Consider the following 12,643-nt stretch of genomic DNA (forward strand, 5'->3'; position numbering starts at 1 on the left):
TTATGGTGAAGATGAATAAGGTTGACATGAAAGTGCTCATATGGCTAACCATTGGTTAACTACTGTTGAACCAACTAGGTGTACACGTTTAGGTACGGTTACACAAACGTAAATGAAAATGCATTTCATTTGTGTATAACAAGCTATGTTCTATCTAACGGTTGAAAGATATTAGCTCGAATCTAATCAGGTTTTTATCTAACGGTGAATATTGAATACTTTGTTACCAAGGTAACTTAGATTGCAAACCCTGATTTGGAGACTATATAAAGGATAACTCTAGCAACTGGAAAACCTAATCCCCACACCTCCTGTGTGATACTAGTTGTATAAGATAGAGTCGATTCTCCTTTAACCTTTGGTTTCTACCGACACCCTGTAGGCTAACGACTTGAAGACTTCATTGGGATTGTGAAGCCAGACCCAACTATTTTCTCTGTAGTTGCGTGAGCTGATCTTGTTGTTTCTATCGTGATTGAGTGCAATCGTAAGATTGGCTTGAGATTAAATTCTCCGATAGGAAAGATAGAAAAGTAGTCACAATCATCTTCGTCTCATCGTTTGTGATTCCACAATATCTTGATTTGCTAGTCGATTAAGATTATTGTGAGATGATTGATATTTCTAGGCTGTTTTTCGGGAATATAAGTCTGGTATATCAATTGGTACCTGTTGACCTTGATTTATCAAAAGACTAAATAAAACTCGTAGGTATTTCTGTGGGATATATATTTATCTATTCCTGTAGACTTTTATGTGTGATACATATTTGTTTATTAAAGTCTTCGACTTTGGGTCGTAGCAACTCTTAGTTGTGGGTGAGATTAGCTAAGGGAATCAAGTGCGTAGTATCCTGCTGGGATCAGAGACGTAAGGAGCGCAACTGTACCTTGGATCAGTGTGAGATTGATTGGGGTTCAACTACAGTCCAGACCGAAGTTAGTTTGTAGTAGGCTAGTGTCTGTAGCGGCTTAATACAGTGTGTGTTCAATTTGTACTAGGTCCCGGGGTTTTTCTGAATTTGCGGTTTCCTCGTTAACAAAACTTCTGGTGTCTCTGTTATTTCTTTTCCGCATTATATTTTTTTTATATTATTGAAATGTTACAGTTTGTGCATTGTATCGATCAATTGGTAAATCCAATCTTTGGTTGTTGATTGAAATTAATTGATCCTTGAACACTGGTCTTTGGTACCGTTCAAGTTATTTCTCTTGTATTCAATCAGACTCGCAGATTGCTATTTGCTTGAGTAAGTATTGAAATTGAGATATAACTCTTTGATATACTTTTCTTAAGATTGAGTCTAACTGTCCAGTTGATTCTCTTGAAAGTATATTGGAGTTAGTCCATACAGATTGCTAAACGAAATATTGGGTGAGGTTGTTGTACCCCCACATTTTCATTACTAACCTCGATCAGTAGGATGATGTGTTTGTTGATGTCGATACGTCTTCAGGTTCTTCCGAGTAACACAGGTTTATCTCGACATTTCTAGACTTCCTAGTCTAACCTAATGAATTAAGTTGACTCTAGTAATCTAATGAAGCATCCTTGAGTTTTGGAGCTTAAATATGATAACCAAACTTGACATACCAATGCTTAGTGGGTTCAACCAAATAATGATCTAACAAAAATCATTTCATAACATTATCTGATTCATAGTTGAAACATGAAAGTAAAAGAAGCTAAATCATCAAAAAAAAAATTAGATAGCATATCTCTTTAACATAACTAATATATGCTTTTAATGATTTAGTTGGACACAATGGTATTTTCAAAAATATTAATAACTTAATCTATCTATATATATATTATAGATAATAACCACAAAAATGTGAGAGGGAATTCAAAAAATACCTATCACTTTAGGATTTTTCCTGGATATCTCCACGAGTTACTCCAATTTAAGTTTTAGGGTCTAGTTTTAGTTTCACATTCAACACTATATATTGAGTCAATTTATTTTCGAAGAGTGTCTGGATAATCATTTTACATGTCAATGATATATTAGTTCAGTTTCGCGCTTCAAAAGATACAGTTTCATTAGAACTTCCTTTCCTTCCGTTCAAGTAGGGAAATATAATTTATTGTTTGTAGAAACCTCAACGCCAATAGTCTGTTCCTTACTCAAGTTCCATTCAGGATGTGGCAACATTTCACTGATATGAAAACGGAAACTATTGAATAGTCGACATTTGCTAAATCCCTTTTGAAAGGACAGATTGGAACTCATAAAAAAATATACTTCTCGTGATACTTTTACATGAAAACAAATATAATATACAAATAAAAAAGAGACAAAGTTTGAATGAAGGTTTGAAAAACAGATCACGGTCTAGATCACGGGCATTGGACGTGGCCGTTATAACATGTTTTGACGGGTGTGAGCACATTCTGTAAATAAGTTATGTCTGGAATTTCTATCTAACTGTTATAACGTGTGTAAAAACGTTATAACGAAACTAGAAAACGGTGTTACCATGTTTTTTTCTTTTTGTTTTTTTCAATGTTGGTTTTAAATTTTTGTAGCATTTTTACCAAACCGGATTTGCCTCAAGAAAAATAATGGTTAATTATTCTGTCTCATACCAGATAATCTTTCATTTGGAGATGATACGCAAGGGTATGAGAATGCGATCCCATACACGATTCTCATTACAAGGTTGATTATTCTGAGTCTTCCGGCCGTAATATCTGAAATATAAATGAAGAATATAATTCTAATATTTGTACCAATAATGAAGTGGATAACAATGGTGATGATAAACGATTATGATGATGACATTGAAGGCGATTATGATGCTGATACTACACGACGAAGACTATGGTAATAAGAAAAATAATCGCCAACAAAATAATAAATTCATAATTAGGTTGAAAAAAATGTAGTTTTAGTAGTTGGTCCGTATAACCTTTAAATGATGAACACTAGTTTAATAATCTTATGTTTTAAAAATTGAAGTCATTGATCGTAGCTACCTTGTATTATTTACAGAATTTGAATTTTAAGTTTTAAACTTTCATTTTTGAGAAAAGATTTCCTCAAATGTTATAAGAAAGTTATTTACACGGTGAAATAAAAAAACATACAAATGAATTTTAGAAAAAAAGAGGTGTGAAAACGACAAAACAGTTCTAAAAAATTTCCGTTATTTGCTATTTCACGGCGTTAAATAAAGATGAGTGTTGGAAGCCATCAGAGGCGCGAGATATGAATGTGACCGTTTTATCGGTCATGCGAGTGTTTTTCAAACTTTCGAACTGCGTTTTGTTCTATTTCTTCGTCCACTTTCTATTTTAATGGTTTTTACCCAATTTATTTTTGAGTGTCTTGCAGTAAGCATTCATATTTGGTATTTTCCTTTAATATATAAACCTTTTATTTCGCTTAAACTCTTCGACCGTTCGTTCCTTTATGCTAAGAAATTGGCCTTGCAAATGAATTGCAGGTACAGCTCTGCAAGAATAGAAGAGAAACCGAGATGTCATATTTCTCCAATAACTCTCTAGTTTCTTTCAGTTTTCCCCAAACTTCTTCTGTTCTTTGTTCTTCTTAAGTGAAGCAGCAAATATTTTGACGTGTCAAGTGTGTATATGCCCCCTTAATTAGGCCCCTACCAAAGATACCAAGGACTGGTTTTATCCTGGGTTGTTTAGTTCCACACATTGCAAATTCGGGTCTCCACTAGCAAGTAACTACGCTGTCTATTGATATATTATGTATGCATTTACACGATTCACATTAACTTTCCAGCTGTATGATTTTACAATCTAGCATTCTAGCTATGCATTTATGTAACTTAAACACCATCAAGAGAAAACTTACCCCAATTATGTAGAGCATTGTAAAAATGGGACATCTGACCATCCACAAAGAAATATGAAAACTGAAATGACATCTAAACCAAATTTTTACGTACAACAAAGCATAGCCATACAATAGTGATCCTATTAATCGTGAAAAATATCAAATCAAAATTAATTGCTGTGAACAACTTCAATTGAGTTTTTAAGTACCTTTCTCTTTTGTTTTGAAAAGCAAAATTATGTATTGAACTTTTAGTATAAAGCAAATTACCATTTTCAAACTACATCATGTCATGAGTCACATGCATGACAAAACTGGATAGAGTTAAACAGTATGTTCAACCCGAAATATCTAATCTAATCAGTGTTTTTTTTACTTAATCGAGGATCAAGAAAAACCCATATTCCAAAATATGAAATCAGCAAATCAATCTAAATCGATTTCTTATAGTAAAAAAACTGTCTAGATGAATTTTTTAAGTTATATTTGGAGATTCAAATGGGTTATAAAAGGGTATCATAATTGCACTATCACTGTTGGCGGCATGGCCAACTTGTACGTAAAGAGAACGTCCACACAAAATTGAAAACCCTTTTTTTTAAACAATAAGTCAGTCAGTCTACTCAGAGAATGAGAGAGAGAAAGAGCTTCTTTTTATAGCAAAACTGATTCTTTTTTTCTCTCTTTCTACAAAACAGTCCTGTTGGTGGGTTATAGTTTGTGTTGGATGAATCTTCAACACCACTACTACTACAACTGAAAGTTAATCCAAATACCCCAACAACAACTTAGAAGAAAACAGGTAAAGATGAAGTAGTGTTTGTTTCTCCAAATTCTTTTCTTTAGTGGATTTTACAAGGTTTTCATGACAAGATTTAAAAGTGGTTATTTAGGGTTTTTGTTGTTTTTATGTTTTGTGACTTCATTTGGAAAAAAAGTTCTGTTTGTTCTTACTGTTTTTACCCAAAAACTAAATTTATTTTTTTACCAATTTTATGATCTTTTTATTTGTTTATTGATAAAAAAATTATTATCTGGTATAAATTTTTTCTTCTTCTATTATTTGGATTTGTTCATGATGATGAAAAAGAAGAAGATCAAGAAAATAAGAATAATGGCAAGAGAGAAGATTCAGATCAAGAAGATAGATAATACAACAGCTAGACAGGTGACTTTCTCAAAGAGAAGAAGAGGGCTTTTTAAGAAAGCTGAAGAGCTTTCTGTTCTTTGTGATGCTGAGGTTGCTCTCATCATCTTCTCAGCCACTGGCAAACTCTTTGAATACTCTAGCTCAAGGTCTAACACTCTCTCTGCTTCTTTTCTCTCCTTTGTTGTCTGTTTTTTATAACGACTGGTGCTTAGAGGGCCGGAAAGAGAACAGATGATGAACAAGTAAGTATAGTAGTCTGATGAGACGATGTTATATCTTTGATCTGTTAATCTAAGGCAGAGATCTCTTGAAATAAAGAAAAGATCACAACAAAAACATTAAGAAATCTCTAAATTTGTCGAGCAAAAATAAACTAGATACTCTTCAATGACACCGGAAAAAATTTACGCGCGTACATCGAAATCATGGAAAGTAGAAGAAGTAGCAGTACCGTAGTATGGGTTTACCCCTTTTTTTTGGGTAGTATTTTGGTGATGATGAGTTCTGGTTTAAAGATCCGTAGGATTTCATACCAAACTAAGCAGAAATATATATAGGATTCTTTCATGACTAACAGTTTTTCGTCTTAATGGGGAACCAGGATATATCTCCGTGGTCTCTGAAATAGTAGTATACTGTGCAGTATATATTTTACAACTAGCTAGCTAGCTTAATTTAGTACTTTCACTGGAATCCATGAAGTGGGGTGGTGAAGTCATGACTATAAGGTTGAAAATAGATTGCAAGTCAGTATTCGATGCATCTTAAAGATCTTCACGTTCATAGTACTAAAAAATTAGGACTTAGTTTGTACTTAAACTTCAATGTACTACATATATCAGCTAGATTTTGTAAATTTTATCTGCGTGATTCTTATATTGCTCGGTGTGAGACGGTTTATGTATGTGTACTGGGTTAAGGTTATAGAGCCAATCTTAACTAAGCTTGTCACAAGTTAAATTCGAGTGAGTATATATAGACGGAGAAGAACATTAACATATATAGCTTGATGGATAGTATTATTATACTACATAATATGATTATATGATTATGATTTCTTGCTGATTCATATATCTATATATCCTTGGTTAATATGATCGAAACTGGTGCATAAGCTCAGATTGAGCAAAAGAAATTATCATGTGTATGCTCAGTTATAGCCGATCATGAACCATATAACTATAGTACACTCATATATTATCTATATATATGCATCCACAATGTCGAGGAATTTCATGCACTGTAAAAATCTAATACATGATATTCTGGTGGCTTCTTTTTTCTTTTACAGCATGAAGGATATACTCGAAAGACACAATCTACATTCTAAGAATCTTCAAAAAATGGCTCAGCCGTCCCTCGAACTGCAGGTATGTAAGAGCTTTCTTTCATGTACATATATATCATTCAAAACTCAGTCATGCATACTTATGTGCAAATGTAAATATATGGGCGAAATCCAGAATGTAATTTCATATACTCCAATGATCGATCAAGAACTATATATTATGCTTGACTGGATATTAAGAATGAAGAAATTTTGCGTGTTCGGTTTTTAGCTAGAAAACAGTAGCTATGCGAGGTTGAGCAAGGAAGTTGTAGAGAAGAGCCATCAATTGAGGTATACTTATTAGCTATGAGTTTATATTGCATTACTAAATGCTGAGAGAGGTTAAAATTAAACAAAGTATCTGCAAGTAGACTAATGTATGTACAGGCAGATGAGAGGAGAAGAACTCCGTGGTTTGAACATTGAAGATTTACAACAGCTAGAGAAATCACTTGAAGCAGGATTAAGCCGAGTTCTTGAAACAAAGGTTTCTTCATTTTGAACTCCTTATAGTGAATGAGCATTTGTTTATATTTATTTATATGACTCCTCATATGCTCGATTGATTTTTCACTGTGAACAGGGTGAACGAATAATGAAGGAAATCGACACCTTACAAAGAAAGGTTTGAGAACACTTTTTTTTTTGTCATTAAAAAAAAACTATAACGTTAAATCCAGTAGTTTGATATTTTAGTTCGTTTTTTGGGCTTCAAAAAACAAGAAAATACATTGTAATTTTTGTTCCTTCCTCTTCTGCTTGATAAAGAACTGAGAAAAGGTGTGAAATTTGACTGGACATAATACGATCATTTAAAAAAAAAATAATCCCTGTATGAGCCCTTCATAATACCAACCATGGTTGTATATATGTATGTACCTCAAGGTGTGTCCTTAAGCTAATGTTCGTGGAGTATATGATAATCACATTTGAAATTAAAATTTATGGCCTAATAAAATTATTTTGAAGATAACCTCAGTTTGAATAAAATAATCCTGTTATTATGTATACGTCCTGTTGTAATTTGAAGATAGAAATTGTGACTTTATATCATAGCAGCTACTAGTATTTAAGCTGATCGGTATTATGAAGTACTACAACATAATTTACGTCCCATTGAGTTCAAGTGATCTTATTGATATATTTTTCTTAATTTGCAGGGATGTCAGCTGATGGAGGAGAATGAACGACTACGGCATCAGGTGAGACTAGTTTCCTGATATACAGTATTCTTTAACATTTTAATGATTTCAGGTGGCATAAATAAATATAATCCGGTCATCCGGTTTGGAAAATGCAGATATTAGGGAAATCTAAGAGCAGGAAAGAGGCCGGTGGCGTTGATTCTTCCTCCCAAAATGTGGTCCTTAATGAAGAAGCAGGCCAATCTTCAGATTCTGTCTCCAACGTCGTTGTTTGCAACAACTCGCCGACTAGTGGTCCTCCTCCTCCTCCTCGGGACTATGACAGTTCCGATACCTCTCTCAAGTTGGGGTAAGATATGCTAAATCCACTTGGTTGAATAATATTCCTACCTATCTTCTTTTACCAAGTATCAATATACCAAATAGTTCGATTGAGTTTTCCTTGTGGATTCAGGTTACCCTTCTCTAGCTAGGCCATATGTGATGTTGATGGAGATACAACGAAGATGGATGGATATGATTATGCTCGTCAAATAAAGTTATTATATATATTAAGCAGGAGAAATTGTGATCGGAAATGAAATATTCATATGAAAACTTGTTAATTAGGGTTTTCATTCAATTTCAATTTGATGAACCAAACAATTCTTAAGATCAAAACGAACCTGTGCGCACTATACTGGCTTCCTAGCTAGGTATTGTACTGTTGTTGTATATTAATGCTGCATGTATGAAGTAGCATAAATTAATGAGCCATGGTGTGTAACTTGTATGTCTTCAGCCCGTGGCTATATTCTTTTACCGCTGAGAACGGCTAACTATATAGAAAACCCACGACCAGAGAGAGTTTCTCCATCAATTATGAGTTATGATTTAACTAAGATTTTCCATGATTTATAAGGGCTGATACCAGCTCTTCTAAGGGATGATACCAGTCCATATAGGACAAAAAAATACGGAAAATTCTGACCATTGGATCGATGGACTGGTATTAGCCCCTAGTAGAGCTGGTATCAGCCCTTATAAATCATGAGATTTTGTCTATCAGTTATGAGTTATAATTTAACTAAGACGTACAATGAGCCAGCGCGACAATGACCCATCGGATAATTCAAATTAAAACATGTTATGGGGAAAAAGAAAAACTACTTAGCACCAACGGGAAATCTTCTACTTCATGATTGGTTGAAATTCTGGTATGGGAAATCTTCATCTAACGGGAGCAAGTCCATAATCTATGTCTCTACTTGCTGGTTTACATGAAAAGCAAGATGTGACCTAACTTCCATGAAAATTGTTGTGAGTCGTGACAGTTTGTCAAGAGCATAAACCACCATTTGTGCTCCTAACAAAGAGTGAATCGATTATAATCTCCGTCTTTGCTTGGTGGTTTATATGAAAAGCAAGATATGACTTAACTTTCATGAAAGTTACTTTGAGTCCTGACAGTTTGTCAAGAGCATAACCACCATTTGTGCTCCTACAACAGAGCGAATCATAATACATGGCATATTCATAACAAGTTAAATTACACTAGGGAAACCAGATCTGCAAATGAGAGCTTAATTGCCTCTCATAGACAAACATTTGGAATAATTCCATCTTTCAGGTTCCATGGTACCTTAACATTTGGAATAGATTATGGAAGTTCAAGTCTAATGGTGGAAGGTAAAATAGATTCCAAAAACGTTAATCCGAATTGCATTGAGCGTCACTCCAAACTGCATTCAATCTTGACCCACAAAATCGACGTTCAGAAAGGGACAATCAGTTTTAGAAACGTAATCAACCACAAGATTGAGTGCAATTCAGAATGGCGCTCAACGCAATTCAGATTGACATTTTAGTTTGGATTCCAAGCTATCTTCCATGAAATCTTAGAACATGTCTTGGAAAAAATGTGGATGGACCCAAGTTTGAAGTCATTTGACTAGACATTCCATACTTTTTCCAAACCTGGAATAGCTTGGATTCCACCGTCAAACTTTTTCCAAACTTGGAATAGCTTGGAAGTCATTTGACTACAAAAAATGAGCACAATTCGAGATGTATAAAATCACCATCTACCCCTTTGAATATCAGCCGTTCAAAATTAACGGTTGAAATTAAGAACGGTAGATGATGAGGCTTGTTATCTTGAATTGCATTCATTTTTTTGTAGGAATGTAACGTCTTATAAGAGGAACATATCACCAAAATATTTGACTTAAATTTATTGTGTTTGGGTTTTGCGGAGAAAATGACGCAAATCATGTCTGACCTTGTCCATCTAAGAGTGTCCATGTATCCTCCCTCTATATATATATTAAAAGAAAACTTCACTATAAATTTTTTATTGAAAACTATCATCACCGGTGCTAGAACTATATAACAAATATTACAGTCTGAACAAAAGTTTATCTATTATTTTTGCATCAAACTTTACTGGATGGCTAGAAAGACCTTGATAAAGTCCTATAGAATATTTGATCGAAGAAAAAGAAAGCTTTTCGAGCAACCCGTTTAATATATTGATCCAACTCAATTATTGATAGAATGAATAATCTGACATTTCTTGAAATGTCTCTACTAATTCATATTCGTAATTGGATCGTTTTCTGAAGTAACAAATACATTCTAAGCATTGAGTCGGTTATGTATACATTGTTAGAGCACTGCTCGGTCGAACTCGCAAGCGTTTCTATTTCAAGCTTATTTGTCAAGTTTAGTTGATCAAAACTATACTTGATTTCTAGTCTACTTATAGCTATCTCTCGGATTAGGATAGAATGTGTAGCTGAGGTTTATACTTCACGGCGCTTATCGATTGAAGATGAAGATCTACTGAGGAGATCTTGGAGGAACTTCATCAATAAAAGGTATGTGGAGACTATAATTTATCTATCACTTAGAAGTCTATTTTATTTTATCTTCTAACGAGATTAAGTCGTATAGCTATATAGACTTTTATATTATATTCATTTGATATTTCGAGCTGAGTTTATCTCGCGTATCTATTTCTCGAAATATGTGTTGGAAGTTTTTTTCTTTAACTATGTTCATCATTATTCTTGACGAGTTTAGTTGGAGATAATTTATTTGTTGGAAACTAAATATTAAGTCAAAAGATGATCATGTGGAAATTTCCTTGAAACGTCTTACATGATTTGTGTGAGACAATCATTTGATGTCGACTTGGAAAGTTTCGTATTGATCATTCGATCACTTAAAAATTACTTGAATCTAATGGTATGTGTGAGACATCCATTGTTGTCTTCCAAGGATGTTTCAGTGATTGAAATAGGAGTTTAGAACAATTTACCATGTCTGGATACAACACGGTATGCATACCTAGTATGCGAACTGTATTGTTATAACTCAGGTTCCGGGAACCTTGTTTGAGTACCTAGTATGCGAACGGTTTTACCTGTAAAGGTCCGGGAACCTTGTTCGCGTACCTAGTATGCAAACATTTTCAACTGAGTTGGGTCCGGGACGGCTGATCGCATACCTGGTTGCGAACGGCTGGACAGGCCAAGGTACGGAGCTGTTGTTCGCGTACCTGGTTTGCGAACACAGTGGCTAAATTCTAAAATCGGTTATGTATGATTCTCATACCCATGAACTAAAACATTTGTGAATTAAGGAATGCAATTTTTGCAAACCGCGGCTTAATGTTCATGAATTGATTCTTGTATAAGTACTTTGTAAGCAATCCTGATTTTAAAGACTATATAAGGGAGAACTCTAGCAACTGGAAAACCTAATCCTGGTACTTTCCTATGTCCTAGTTGCAAACTAGAGTCGATTCTCCTAGGTTTTCCAAAACCATATTAGGTTAACGACTTGAAGACTTCATTTGGGATTCGTGAAGCCAGATCCAACTATTTTCTCTGTAGTTGCGTATTCTGATCTTACTTGTTCTATCGTGTTGAGTATTATCTTCTCTAAGATTTGCTCGAGATTTATCTCTGATAGGTAAGATATAAAAAGTAATCACAACAGTTCTTCGTCTCAGACTTTTTTGATTCCGCGATAACTTTTTCTGTCAATCAGTTGGGTTATTGTGAGGTGATTGATATTTCTAGGCTGCTCTTCGGGAGTATAAGATCGGATTATCAATGGGTTCCTTTTCACCATGATTTATCAAAATACGGAACAAAAACCGAATAAAGAATAGACATATCTATGGGAAACAAATTTGTTTATAAGTCACGAATTTGGGTCGTGGAGACTCTTAGTTGTGGGTGAGATCAACTAAGGTAATCAAGTCCGCATAATCTGGCGTGGTTTTAGAGGCGTAAGGAATGCGACTGTACCTTAATCGGTGTGAGACTTTGTTAGGGCTCAACTACATTCCAGTATGAAGTTAACTTTTAGTAGGCTAGTGTCTGTAGCGGCTTAATACAGTGTGGTGTTCAAAGATGGACTAGGTCCGGTTCTTTTTTTTTTGCATTTGCAGTTTCCTCGTTAACAAAATTTCTGGTGTCTGTGTTATTTCTTTTCCGCATTATATTTGTTTACATAATTGAAATATCACAGGTTGTACGTAGTTCAATCAATTGGAAAATCCGACCTTGATTGTTGGATATAACTTGATTCACGCTTGGGCATTGGTCTTTGGTACCGTCTAAGTTATTTCTCATATTAATCAGGCTCAAGGATTTATATCTGTTCGATTTGCTGATTGTGTTGAGAAATAGAGATAAATCTCTTTGATATATCTATTGATTGAGCTCGCTTTTAAGTTGATGCTCTCGGAATTATATTGGAGTTTAGTCCACACAAATTGAATGAATTATTGGGTGTGGTTGTTATACCCCATTTTTTTTCATACATGTTCCACCAAAATACTTGTATGCATCAAAAATCTTAAATTTAGAGGGGTAAGACAGGTTCATATGCATAAGGTATATGGCATAGTTTTCCACTTTTGCAGCCACTATGGGAATGGCAAAGTGGCAAAAATATTTACCACATAGCCAGTTGTGGTAGAGACTCCATCACTCGATAGTCACTCCGGTGTCAACGAAGTCATTATATCGCCTGACGCCCCTATGAATACTCAGCTTCAAATTCATTTCAACTCCGCCGGAATTTCTAAATATCTCTAATAAGTTTAATCGAGCAATAAGATCGAGAGTATTGCGGTTTTGAGTTATAATAAGACCTTGATAGGTCTGATTAACATTCATACCCAAGAAAAAATGAATGTTTCCAAAATCATACAT

At 34.4% G+C, this 12,643-nt stretch overlaps 1 protein-coding gene across 2 annotated transcripts; it reads left to right on the forward strand.

The window, feature by feature from the left end:
• The first annotated feature begins 4,414 nt into the window (after window positions 1-4,414).
• Window positions 4,415-8,210, forward strand: LOC113283604 (MADS-box protein JOINTLESS-like). 2 transcript variants are annotated; one of them, XM_026532933.1, is made up of 9 exons: window positions 4,415-4,610; window positions 4,899-5,104; window positions 6,250-6,328; window positions 6,518-6,579; window positions 6,676-6,775; window positions 6,872-6,913; window positions 7,449-7,490; window positions 7,589-7,782; window positions 7,888-8,210. In XM_026532933.1, the coding sequence occupies exons 2-9, from the start codon at window positions 4,923-4,925 to the stop codon at window positions 7,904-7,906; spliced, it is 720 nt and encodes a 239-aa protein (XP_026388718.1). In that variant the 5' UTR covers window positions 4,415-4,610; window positions 4,899-4,922; the 3' UTR covers window positions 7,907-8,210. The 2 variants fall into 2 exon arrangements, with proteins under 2 accessions (XP_026388718.1, XP_026388719.1); XM_026532934.1 differs by having other exon boundaries at window positions 4,902-5,104.
• The last annotated feature ends 4,433 nt before the right edge of the window (window positions 8,211-12,643 follow it).

Source organism: Papaver somniferum, chromosome 5, assembly GCF_003573695.1.
Source record: "Papaver somniferum cultivar HN1 chromosome 5, ASM357369v1, whole genome shotgun sequence".
Taxonomy (NCBI): domain Eukaryota; kingdom Viridiplantae; phylum Streptophyta; class Magnoliopsida; order Ranunculales; family Papaveraceae; genus Papaver; species Papaver somniferum.

Coding starts and splice junctions, on each gene's coding strand:
- LOC113283604 (XM_026532933.1), top strand. CDS start 4,923: ATGGCAAGAGAGAAGATTCAGATCAAGAAGATAGATAATACAACAGCT. Junction 6,329..6,517: donor AGCCGTCCCTCGAACTGCAG/GTATGTAAGAGC, acceptor TTCGGTTTTTAG/CTAGAAAACAGTAGCTATGC. Junction 6,914..7,448: donor TCGACACCTTACAAAGAAAG/GTTTGAGAACAC, acceptor CTTAATTTGCAG/GGATGTCAGCTGATGGAGGA.